The 13,520-nt window shown below is 41.2% G+C and overlaps 1 protein-coding gene across 1 annotated transcript in view; it reads right to left on the minus strand.

The window, feature by feature from the left end:
• Positions 1-13,520, minus strand: part of LOC126284486 (odorant receptor Or2-like) — a 42,395-nt gene that overhangs the window by 13,474 nt on the left and 15,401 nt on the right. The window contains exon 3 of the mRNA XM_049983446.1: positions 6,689-6,790. Coding sequence (XP_049839403.1) covers positions 6,689-6,790 — 102 coding nt within the window. The remainder of the gene's footprint in view (positions 1-6,688; positions 6,791-13,520) is intronic.

Consider the following 13,520-nt stretch of genomic DNA (forward strand, 5'->3'; position numbering starts at 1 on the left):
TTTCGAATCTTTAAACACCTTGAATTTGAAATTACAAGGTGGAGAGTCAAACATAACTTTTCATCGGGATGCCATCAAAGCGTTTACTTATAAGTTGCAACTATGGAAACGTAAAATTTTAGCCTGCAATTATTCCTGCTTACCCAAATTGTTTGGAATCCTGGAAAAAGTCCGATTTCAAAATGATTTTAAGGATACTGATACTAAGAGTAAAATATCGAACCATTTGCAGAACCTCATTGATTAATTCAGACGATACTTCCATAACAGTTGTGATGATAAAATTTATTATAGGTTAGCGATGGATCCATTTCACGTTGACGTGGATGTGTTGCCAGACAGACTACAAGAGGAAGTCTTAGAAATTAAAAATGATTCAGCAGCGAAACATGACTTTGAGAAGATGGATAAGCCTTTATTTTGGATGAAATATCTAACGGTGTATCCCAGCAGAACAAGCACTGAAACTATGTTTACCATTTTCAAGCACTTATTTGTGCTAAAGAGCATTTTCAGAGATAGTGGCGATAAACAACAAGTTTAGAAGCAAACTCAGTATTGCCAACGATTAACGTTGCGCAGTTTCTACTAATCATCCAAGAATTCAAAATCTTGTAAAAAATATGCAACCTCATCCTTTACATTGATTTATTTGTTTGTTTCTTGCCATACGTGTGTGGAAATAATATTTTTATAATAAATACGTCACATTATAAGAGATCTTCTTGTTTTCCTCATAACTAAACTTACATGTAGGTAATATTGTAAAATTACAAAAAAACTATTTCGAAGGAAAGAGAATATAAAATAAACATAGTGAATCTGATTTAAATATAAATACTGCGTGTGATCCTTATGGATTCTGACGTTAATTGTTGTATGTTTATTTCAACTAATAATAGTATTTCTTCTAAATGAAGACACAGCGAAAGTTTATCTTAGATATGGCAAGCGAAGAGAAGTCCTAAAATCGTATACTGGTGAAGAAATGGTGTGCAGCAAGGGAATGTAATCAAGGTAAGGAATTCGTTATATTCATATTTTTTAAAGTTCTCTGTAGTCTGATAAATTGTTTCGTAAAACTTATTTCTTATTTTCTGTCTGGCTCTGGGAACTGGGCCTTCGTCGCCGTTCTGTAACTGTCGCCGTTGACATAAATGCCAACCTATGCGCAATGACAATGTGGAGAGCTATAGGCGTACAAATCAGTGATGTTCGTTAAATGCGTGACTGAGTGACTATTTTTGATAATGAGTGAAAGTAATAAGCTACACTCAACTTAAAATAATGGCCCTCATCCACTAATCTGCAAAGGTCGCAACTATTTTTCCTTGTTTAACAAGGACTTTCTTTGCTTTAGGAGTGGCTTATAATCACTAGACTACACTGATGAAGCATAACTGCGACTCGATACATTAAGCACCCACCATGTTACATGACGTCAGCATCAAAAAGTTTTCATTAGTTTCTTGATAATTAATAAAAATCTCTATTTTTTGGGGGAGGTGTGGGGGGTGGGGGTGGCACGGAAGTTTTCTTTTCGGCAGAAGGGGGGCGTGACAAACAAAAGTTTGGGAACCTCTGCTCTAAGATAACAGAGTTTCTTCACCCCGTTTCTTTGTGGTCCCATATTTTGATGTTAACTTTATCGCCAGTCTCATTGCTGCTACACCTTATTGAGGCCAGAGAGGACTCTCCGTTCGCGTGATAATTGTCTAGACTGCTATATGAAGCGGGACTCTTGTATACATCGTTGCTACATTCTCTAGCTTACAATTGCGACTCGTGTAGGGAGGTGGTAAGGTCATGTGAGAGATACCACAATACTGACCTACCAGCTACATTGTTTCTCAAAGCCCTTACTGTTGCCATGAATTAGACCTGTATAGTCTTTGAACCTACCAAATGACACCATAGTTCTATTATTCGAGGTTCTCCGCCACACGTGTCGTCCAAGAAAGGCTTTCTTTTTCTAATGGATTATTATCTACGCTTTTCTCAAGAATGATCCATTCTGCATCCCACTGCCATCAGACTTCGAGATGCAATACACCTGAACTAACAGTCACAGTAAGAAATTAGGTGCGAGCTAAAATATGGCAAATGTCAAAAATAAATAATCTTATTCAACGGGTACTAGTCTGAATGTGGCAGGACCTATCATGCCATAACAGATTTCAATACTCCCAACATCTCTAACAGTTTGTCCCCATAACTGAAATTTTATTATGATGCTCTTTCTACACAAGCTGTATTTCTAAAACATCTCACAAATGTTTTGTCAGACCTTCTACCATGACATTACATCAACCAGCAACACAAAAACACGCTGGTGTCCGAAACTTATGGACGAAAGTAGCGTTCGCACGATGTGTTACTGCTAAGTAACAAAAATAGATAGATAGATATCCAGCAATCACAGGTCCTGCAGACCACCCGCTGCTTCCACAAAAAGCCTCCATTCCGAGGCAAGTCTGTGTTTCGTAACAAAGAGTTTTTTTTTACAAGATTGGGTTGTTCGTCTCTTGTCCAACCCTCCTCCTTTACCCGGGCTTGGGTCCGGCAGCGGCAGTTGTAAGGCAACTGCCCCAGCTCGATGAAACTTGTGCCCTATATAAAAAGTACTGTTACAGTAGAGAACAGATTTTAACCGAAAGAAATACGTAGTGGCACGAATGTAAATCATAATAATTCCACTGAAGTCAACGTGGTTCGTTATGGTCCCATGGACACAGAAAAGGAGGGGCATGGTTTTTAATACTGTGTGCTACTGCCACAGTCAGCAATGCATGCTTTGCAAAGTGTTCTTACGCTGACCACAAGGTTGGTAACGAGTTCGTATGGCAGATCATTCCATTCCTACAGTAGCGTAGTTGACTCCAGCTACATGGGTGTGGTGCATGTGAAAGTGCATCAGTACGTCTCCACAAAGCATAATATACATGTTCTATGGAATTCAATTCAGGAGAGCGGACAGGCCAGTCCATGCGCCGAATGTCCTGAACTTACGCTGTTCGATGCGTACATGCCTCGACATCTACAGAAATTAAGTCAGGGCCGAATGCATCACTGGAAAAACGAACTTGGTGAAGCGATACATTGTCACGATAACTTTTACCGATGAGCTTATCTTGTCAAAGATTTGGGATCAGTACACCAATGCAAATTTCTGGCTTCCCACACGATAACAGCTGAACCACCAACTCTATCATGTTCAACACTGCTCGGCGTAACTGCTGTGGCGAATGGTGGGAACACATAATGTACCGAGGAACATTGTCTAACATGACAGTCTTTGTGGTTCAGGAGTTCTGTTGTGGGATGGCATCAGGTTGCATGCGTTGTACTGACTTCCAAATTCTTGATTGTGGTACACGCACCGGACAACATTGTACTCTTACGCCCTGTGTGTCTTTTCATAGGTGCATTCGGTCTCACTTTATTTTTATGGAAGACAATCCACGACCTCATCGGACAGCGCCGGTGGGGGAGCTCTTGGAACGAGAGCGCATTAGGCAAATGGACTGCCCTGTCCGTTCCGTCGACTTTAATCCCATCGAGATTATGTTTAACTGCAGCACATACACATGGACCAACTACCGTCCAGCAGTTTTCATCCCAGCTGGTGGTGGAATGGAACGCCCTTCCACAAGAACTCCTTACCAAATGGTTCAAATGGCTCTGAGCACTATGGGACTTAACATCTGAGGTCATCGGTCATCTAGAACTTAGAACTACTTAAACCTAACTGACCTAAGGACATCACACACTTACATGCCTGAGGCAGAATTCGAACCTCCGACAGTAGCAGCAGCGGGGTTCCGGACGGAAGCCTCTAGAACCGCTCGGCCACAACAGCCGGCAACTCGTCGCCAACCTAGTGGCCAGCGTAAGAGATATATTGCACAGCACGCATTTACGTCCGTTGTATTCCGCCTTCATTGTTGTCGAAGGGACCATCATCAACTGCATTGAGTTCAATGTAATTGCTGTCTTTGAATAAAAGTATCATTTATATTTGTGTCATTGGGGGTTACCTTCAGTTACCTTCCGTACAATACTGCACCAGTTCCTTGTACATACGGTACCCGCCACGAATTCCTTTCCTGTGCTAACCTCTTCATCTCAGAGTAGCACTTGCAACCAACGTCCTCAATTATTTGCTTGACGTATTACAATCTCTGTCTTCCTCTACAGTTTTTGCCCTCTACAGCTCCCTCTAGTACCATGGAAGTCATTCCCTCACGTCTTAGCAGATGTCCTATCATCCTGTCCCTTCTCCTTATCAGTGTTTTCCACATATTCCTTTCCTCTCCGATTCTGCGTAGAACCACCTCATTCCTTATCTTATCAGTCCACCTAATTTTCAACATTCGTCTATATCACCACATCTCAAATGCTTCGATTCTCTTCTGTTCCGGTTTTCCCGCAGTCCATGTTTCACTACCATACAATGCTGTACTCCAGACGTACATCCTCAGAAATTTCTTCCTCAAATTAAGGCCGGTATTTGATATTAGTAGACTTCTCTTGGCCAGAAATGCCTTTCTTGACATAACGAGTCTGCTTTTCATGTCGTCCTTGCTGCGTCCGTCATTGGTTATTTTACTGCGTAGGTAGCAGAATTCCTTTACTTCATTGACTTCGTGACCATCAGTCCTGATGTTAAGTTTCTCGCTGTTCTCATTTCTACTACTTCTCATTACCTTCGTCTTTCTCCGATTTACTCTCAAACCATACTGTGTACTCATTAGACTGTTCATTCCGTTCAGCAGATCATTTAATCTTCTTCACTTTCACTCAGGATAGCAATGTCATCAGCGAATCGTATCATTGATATCCTTTCACCTTGTATTTTAATTCCACTTCTGAACCTGTATTTTATAGTGTAATAGAGGTATGTTATTTGGCAGTGACACAACACGTGAAATTTAAATTCTGCATAACAGTGAAGTTCGCATTGAGGTCCAGTGCTGAATACGCGGTCTAACTGTAAACAGCGTTGGTCTCTTCGCTCATCCGTTCTATCTACGTAGAACAATCAGCAAACAGCCTGCGTATACGTAGCATGTTGCACATAACTAGATGGAAAGAGCCAGTACAGTCCGATTACATTTGGGAAACTTAATCACTTGAATCAGTAACAAACACAAAAGATCCACAACTAAACAGTCTAAAATGCCATGAAGTGGAAAGACTGCATAAAATTAATTCTAGGGAAAACAGGTATTCGTCTGTGCGTCATCCGATGAATTCTCAGTGAATTTAATTCGTGAACAAAAGACGTGTCCTTCAAAACACTCGCTCTAACGTTTCTCGAGGGACACCATCTTTTTGAGACTTTTAGTAGGTAAGACTTGATGGGCATATCACATAACTAATGAGGAGGTACTGAATAGAATTGGGGAGAAGAGGAGCATGTGGCACAACTTGACTAGAAGAAGGGATCCGTTCGTACGACATTTTCTGAGGCATCAAGGGCTCACCAATTTAGTATTGGAGGGCAGCGTGGAGGGTACAAATCTTAGATGGAGACCAAGACATGAATACACTAAGCAGATTCAGAAGGATATAGATTTGCAGTAGGTACAGGGAAATGAGGAAGCTTGCACAGGATAGAGTAGCATGGAGAGCTGTATCAAACCAGTCTCAGGACTGAAGATCACAACTACAACAGCAGGTAGGACTAATAAAGGACAAACTGAAGATTCTGAACCTGAGAAGACTGGTATGTCTCCTCGATATTTCATTTAATAAATACGAGTTCTTTACGGAGATACTCATCAAACTGTAATGTCAGACGCTACAATAGTAGCATAGCGAATCACGTAAACGATTCCGAGAAACTTCGTTCCAACTAAAGTCTGACATGATATTGCAGCCGCCCACTTAAGTGCCACGAACTGATCCTGACAGGAGATTTAATGAAACGAGAGCAATTACAGAAACTTATCGACAATCGTTCAGCCGTCGTACCACTCTCGAAAAGAATAGGAAAATGGGGAAATTGTATTGGTATCGGAAGAAAATTTCACGACAGATTTTAATTTCACTTGCGGAGTATAGCTGTAAAGCGAATTTCATCTGACCAACGAAGATTTTCCACCAGAATGTGTGCCAGAAGAGTTTGTAATAAGCACCAAGAACATAAAGCTCTGCCGTCATGGTCAACGGTGAGCAACTTATAATTCTTTCTTGCGCACCACACTTTCAGACTTACTCGGCACACCACGAACTGGTGTCCGTGGCAACAGTTTCTTGGGGCTTGATGTACTTCAAGAATATTTCAATGCTAGTGGTGTATTTAACTTAAGACTTGGGAAATTTTGGATTGGTTCAGAAGGGCCTGTTGTGCAGCAAGTGTGTAATATGACTTCAACTTTATAAAATTATTTTGTTGGGTGGGGGCGAAGGGGGGGGGGGGAAGAGGTATAGTTGAAACTGAATAGCGTCATGTTCGACATAATCGGGCGGTTATTACTGTGAAGGTAACGAGAATGTAATGAGACACAGGGTGGTGTGTTACAACACCTCATGTAAATACAATTAGACATGGCTGTAATAAAACTTACGAATTTCTTACAAATAGTATTTGTATAATGATGAGCTAAAATGAATACGTTTCTTAAGAAATTATTGATATTGATGGTTTTAGATTTCCGTTGTCATTTCTCAAAAGCGTACTCACCTGCTCGGTTACACTGTGTGCGGCCCAGCAATATAGAAACACTTGGCTACCCGGCATTGGAAGGTAGAGCGCGCACCTAAGCACTGCAGTCGAGTCTGTACTCTGCAAAAAAAAAAAAAAAAACAAAAAAAAACACACAGATGAATCATAGTAGCAAAACCAAAGACTGGAACCCAAAAGTATCGTAAATTGCGACATGCAAAACAGTGTCAATGAAGACTCATAAATATGTTCTCAATAGTGGTTAATAATAACTTCCGTATTTAAGAACACACGTGACACAGGCTCATATTTACGAAATCATTCTCTTTTTTACATCAGGCTTCTGAATTATTTTATATAGTTCACTACAATTTCCTCTCTTGTGCGAACGTAACCAATTATATGTTGTACACAGGGTGAATCACCTAAAACTAGCACTGCAAATATTGCACGAATGGAGACTGCTATTATGTATGACTTTCACAGAATGGATTGGTAGTTGTGTGTGTGCTAGCCTAGAGTCAATCTAATTTAGTGGGTACCCTGCCAGAGAATGTTACAAGCACTGCTGTGTCTAATAGGCCATGCTGTGTTAATTGTAATTATTATCAACTCCGTTTAGAGTGGTGTAAGATTAGGATTTAATGATATCTGCTTGCTTACATGGAACTGTGACTGGAGTTGGCGCTCATAGTTATGATACCAGCAGTTATTAATATTTTGGTGAATTATTTAAAGTGCTTTGGAATTCTGGTCATTTTGCGGTAGGTATAAGTTAGACAAGTGATGTTACTATAGTGAGGGGGGCGGGGCGTGGGTGGTCGCTGATTTTATGCTAAGACGTAAATACGCTTTCCTTTGCAGATGAACCTACTGTGGGCTTCTAATGTTATCACTACAGTGGCTGGTGTATTGGCTGAAGGCACTTCAGTATGGAGTGACTTTACCCTGCCTGGACATGGGCTGCACGTGCAGTGGTTATTGATATTATATGACAAACTGCCATTAAAGAATCCTTAGTTATAACAGATCTTTAATCATTAAAAGCATGGATCTGTAGTCGGAGAGAACGTTGTTGGCCTTCTGACACAGGTATTCACAAGCACACAGTTGTGCCAGTGACAACATTCTACCCACACAGCAATGTATGTGGGAGGCCACAGTTGATGACATCTGCAGAGCTGGGAAAGCCTGATGGAAGCACAGTACAATCGGCAGGCGATGACTGTGGAAAACCTTGGTGCTCGACTGCACTGCGTCTGCAGCAACAACACAACTTAAGTCATGATGCCCAGCCTGACCAAAGATGGTAGTATGCACCTGGCAAAGGCAATGATTAGCAGTAGTGTAGGCCTATGTGGGCTGAAGAACTGCATCAGTGTATATGGGCACTGAGCAGGCCCACGCTCTAACGTATGGCCCACCAAAAGGCGACAACTAACAGTCACGCATCAGATGGCCCTATGGAGACATGGCGCCAATCTAAGCGTATACTGACCTCTGATCAGGTAGGAGTCAGCAGCTGCCGGTGGCCGAGAAAAGGGAAAATGTGCATAAAGCAGCTCAGTTGCCTAACTTTATGAATACACTTGTTACTACCTTGAATGCAGTAGCATAAAAATGTGGAGGGTATATCGCTGCAACATTTTCTGCTGCTAGAGATCTCCATCTCGTAGTCAGCGGCTGTTGTAAACTGAGTCACGGGGTGTACAGTACACACCTTGATCTGCTGGATGTGACGAACATCTGAGAGTAAGGTATTGATTTGGGATAGGGGGTGTTAATAATAGCTGGTTGGCCAATGTGTCTGAAACAGCAGCAAGCCTACCCGAGAACTCACAACAACCTGGAGCAGCAGATATTATAGTTGGATAGAGATGACTTCTTTTGTTCTGCTTTTCTTATTTAGTCAGCTCCCGCAGAAACGCTGCGGGAACTGTAAGGTTTCCCAACTTAGATTTTCGGAGCTATTGGCTGGCATGTGCCACATCATCAGCATTTGAATGACTGCTCCTGAACCCTGAGTAAGCCTTGTTGCTCAGTGGTGCCTAGCCTTCATGCTGATATCCGTTTCCTCTTCTACAATGTCATTCCACTGAGTGGTGTAGGAACAATTCATCTCTCACAGTGAAACAATGGTGCACCGCTACAAAGACATTATTTATCAGGTAAAATTACTCACAAAGAAATATCGTCGGAGCACAATAACATCGACAGTTCCATCGAAGGGGTTTTTATCATCATCTATCAATAGTTTTTTGAGTTTCCTACCGTCATGGTTTTTTTTATATGTGTACAGTAGATGAGGTTCTATTGCACAGGGATTGATAAGGAAAAAGATTCACACAATTTAATTGTTATTTTATTCTCTTCGCTGTCGCCATGGATGGAATGATGTCCACAATAAAGAGTCTAATATATTGCTCCAATTTGAGGACAATTATGTCTTTCTGTACTTCTTCCAACCTTAGAAAGATAGCTTATCTTTTAAAGATTCATTGACGTTCATGGCACATCTGCAGTGTCTCATCAACACTATTTACAGCTCTATTGGGCCTCAAAGAAGGGAACCAAGAAGAAATGGATATACACTCTGAAACAAAACCGAGAACGAGGCTCCACGAAGAAATTATCCGAATGAGGCGAAAATCAGTAGATGTGAAGTACATGTTCAGACAATCCAATGATTGTAATTTCAGAAAAGTTGGATGATTGCTTCATAGAGACGGCTTATCAGTTATAAGCATTCTATCTTCTTTTTAATCTATCCATTTCACACATATTTTATAGATTCATCTAAGTCCGTTGTTCATCCATAGATTCTAATCAATATTATTTACAGCTCTATTGGACCTGAAAGAAGGGAACCAAATTAACTGACTATACATTCTGAAACAAAACAAAAACGAAGCATCAGGAAGGAATTATTTGAATGGGACGGGATTCGGTAAATGTGAAGTACATGTACAGAAAAACAAATTACTGTAATTTCAGAAAAATTAGATGATTTGTTCAAGAGAAAGAGCTTAACACATTGAGCAAGTCAGTAGCACTTCGGTCCACTTCTGGCCCAAGTGGAAGCAGTTAGAAGGCTTCACATTGACTGATAAAGTTGTTGGATGTCCTTATGAGGGATATCGTGCCAAATTCTGTCGAAATGGCAGGTTAGATGGTCGTAATCACAAGTGGATTGCACGGCTTAGAGGACGTTGCCCATAATGCTCCAAAGTTTCTCAACTAACGAGAGATCCGTTGATCTTGATGACCAAGACAGGGTTTGGCAGGCATGAAGACAAGCAGTATAAACTCTCACCGTGTGTGAATAGGCCTTCAGTTGCTCAAATATAAGTCCAGGGCGTCTTGCTCTGAAGATGTCTTCGGCCTGTAATCCCACTTACTGGAGTAGAGTTACCTTTTCTTTTTGTTAGAGTATATAAAAGTGTTTTAATTTTAGGGCTTGGGACACACAGGGCCGATTTGCGTCAGTTTTATGAAGCTTTGTATATCTCAGCTAGACATTTTGTACAGAATTTATACAAATCATCAAGAACTACAAACCTCAAGATAACTGACGCTATCACCATGAGGGAGTCGAGTGGCCAAATCAGTGAGCTGGGGAGCCACCACTTGCTCTGCAGAGGCAGAGTCACGTGTTGCCTATAGCACATAGGTTTCTCGCTATTGCTGAATAGCCACCATACCACGAGTTTGTCCCATATATAACCGAATTTCACAAATCATTCGTCAGAAGCTAGTTTATCTGTGAACTGAGTAAATTACAATCTAGTGACTGTGTTGTGCAGTAATAGCCCTAAAGCAGAGTGGGATAGCAAAGAGGTCTGGAATTATTCCAGAGGGATAGAATAACGCTCCTCACTATTTAGCCCAATATATCAAGAAACATGTAATGAGCACCGCACTTGCTTTTGCAGTACTCGCACACTGGGATAAGCACGGAAACACTCTTCGTTTTAGTTTAATTGTATCACCTTACTCATGTTACCCTCATACACATACCACTCGTCCATGTGTAATGGAAATTTCTATTAGTAGGTAAATATCCATTCTGATTAGTCGATGTTCATTAAATTATTGTTCTTTGTTTTGGTGAACATTCTTTTTGTTACTTGATGATCTTCTTCGTTAATACAAATATGATTTGATCGTATTTTGTTATGTAAATTAGTTGCAAGGTATTCCCACTGCGAACATTTGTACACTGAAATAACTTATCGTAAATTAATATACATACTATGCATAGTTAAGTTTAAATGCAATCTGTGATTTAAGTGAAACAGGAAGACGAGGACAGTTGGGATTGAAGATGTGAGTTCGAAACGGAAGTAAGCTTAAGCTCGTGGTTGTTATGAGATTGAGAGAGAGAGAGAGAGAGAGAGGAGAGAGAGAGAGAGAGAACATCGACTGCGAGTCCCATCTGTCGTTCCCCAAGAAAGTGTTATAAGATATTCTCTCCTGTTCCTAATGCATACAACCGTTTATCAAACCACTGAACACCCTCTTGGATTGTTTGTAGATGCTGTTGTATAATGTCTAGTAAAATTATTAGATAATACAAACGAATTTCAGAATAGTTTGGACGAGATATCTATGAGCACTAGAAAGAAAACTGTTTCATTTAGGTTACAGAGTAAATGAGCAAAATTTGGAGTTTGCCGGTTTAACTACATAACTAGGGATTAAAATTGTGAACAACTTTAAATTTTTTATCATGTTGTGGGGAAGGCGAAGTGATGTCCGCATTTTATTGACATAACACTTACGACAGGCACTTACGAAAGGCTGCCCTCTTCTCGAGTATTGTTATGTTTTATTGGATCCTTACCAGATAGAACTGATGGGAGACACTGAAAACGTTCAGAGAAAGGCAGTTTTCCATTACTGTGAAGAAGAAGAGGGAGTGGTTGAATATGATTTGGAACGACACAAGCCAAGACAGAAACTCAGTACTGTATGCAAGGCGTGAGACAAAGGCAGGCAGCGTAGCAATTACAGGTACGAGCTGCATATTCAATAGATAACCCTCAGGAAGTCTCGATAACACTGCACTATACAGTAGTACTTGTCTTCTGTAATTATAAAAATTCGACATGGCAATGTATATATTCCCGGGCTAGCCGAGCACGTCGTCATCTCTGCAAGTCTAAGCGCTGATACCCACTCTGTGACGATCTCCGCAATTGGGTTGACGATCTATTCCGGATAAAGCTGTCACCATTTCGACTGGGATGCGAAACAGCTACTCCTGGCTGTGCTGTAGTCATGGGGTCGCCTTCACTCTGCCACCATCTCCACAACACCAACTGCTGGGGATCATGTCAGCACCTCATGGTCCGAGGTACCAACTGAAGGCCATCCAAATCCATACCACGGTGACCCACTGACACCAGCAATCTCTCCCTGACCATCACTTCAAGGTCCAACGCCCTGGGCAACACTGCCTTCTTCTGCTGCGTACACCTCCAACCTGCCTCACTGGGTTGTAGTGAGACCATCCTGACTAAGCAACAGCTGCTGGACTGAATGCGCGAGTCATGATAACTCTCCACCAGCTGCCTCCTGAACAAACGTTTGCAGTGGGGCTTCCACATGGTTTTCCAGGCTCTAAGTTTCAACGACTGTCACAGACTGACTGCTTCCTGCAGGTACCCTGCAACACATCTGTTTATGCAAAAAATAAAGAATTTTGATAACATTCAGCTGTCTTCATCACCTACGGCTCCACTTGACTGCAGCAGAAAATCACTCAGCCATTTCATTCACCCCAACATCTAATACGGCTATAATAGAACTGGCGTAGCAATCATTAAATCAAAGTAGTTTTTCGTTGTGGCAAGGTCTTTCCACACAGCGTCCGTCACCAACTTTTCCTTGCGAATGCATATACGTCTTATTGACTCATACCTATGTAACGTAAGGAGTGAGAATGTTCATCGGTGAAGAAAGAAAATAATGGAAAACACTGACAAGAAGAGGGAGGGGATAGTAGCGTACGTGTTTGAGAGAGCCTGTACCATTTGAAACCTTAAAATTTTCGATTTTAGTTTCTTTTCATTTACCTTAATTTGTGGAATCTCCCCTTTCCAGTTCCACACAAAATTTATATTAATGCTTTATTTCTGTAAACGAAACACTGTGTAGGCACGAATATATTCCAAGAATCTGAACAGAACACTTAGAGAGGAGAAGTCGTGATGAGAAAATGTAACTATAACTAAGCTGGACTGCACAAGTCTGTGAAAAAGCAAATGCTTGTGAGGCTATACGAGTGGAAACTGCATACAAGAGGAAGAAATTGGAAAATGGCAGAGGATTAGATGATAAGAATACACTCACAGAATCTATGGTCGAAAAAATCCAAAATTAAATGGCATAGCCATCAAGCGAGATGACACGAGCAAAGCTGTACGGGCAATTCTGTTTCACCTCTCTTCAACAGCCAATAAAAACATTCATGGCTGATGCCCTCCTCACATGGTGCAAATACAATAGGGGACAACAAAATAGTGGGAAATTTATGTTGTCATAGTAGAGGTCCTGAAGGAAACTTTAAATCTATCAGATGAAAGACTCTGGAACCAATTTCTTCATGGTCACATCCAGAGTCCATCAACTTCGTGATCTGGCATAGCCATCAAGCGAGATGACACGAGAAAAGCTGTACGGGCAATTCTGTTTCACCTCTCTTCAACAGCCAATAAAAACATTCATGGCTGATGCCCTCCTCACATGGTGCAAATACAATAGAGGACAACAAAATAGTGGGAAATTTATGTTGTCATAGTAGAGGTCCTGAAGGAAACTTTCAATCCATCAGATGAAAGACTCTGGA

This window comes from Schistocerca gregaria, chromosome 8 (assembly GCF_023897955.1).
Source record: "Schistocerca gregaria isolate iqSchGreg1 chromosome 8, iqSchGreg1.2, whole genome shotgun sequence".
NCBI classification, from domain to species: Eukaryota; Metazoa; Arthropoda; class Insecta; order Orthoptera; family Acrididae; genus Schistocerca; species Schistocerca gregaria.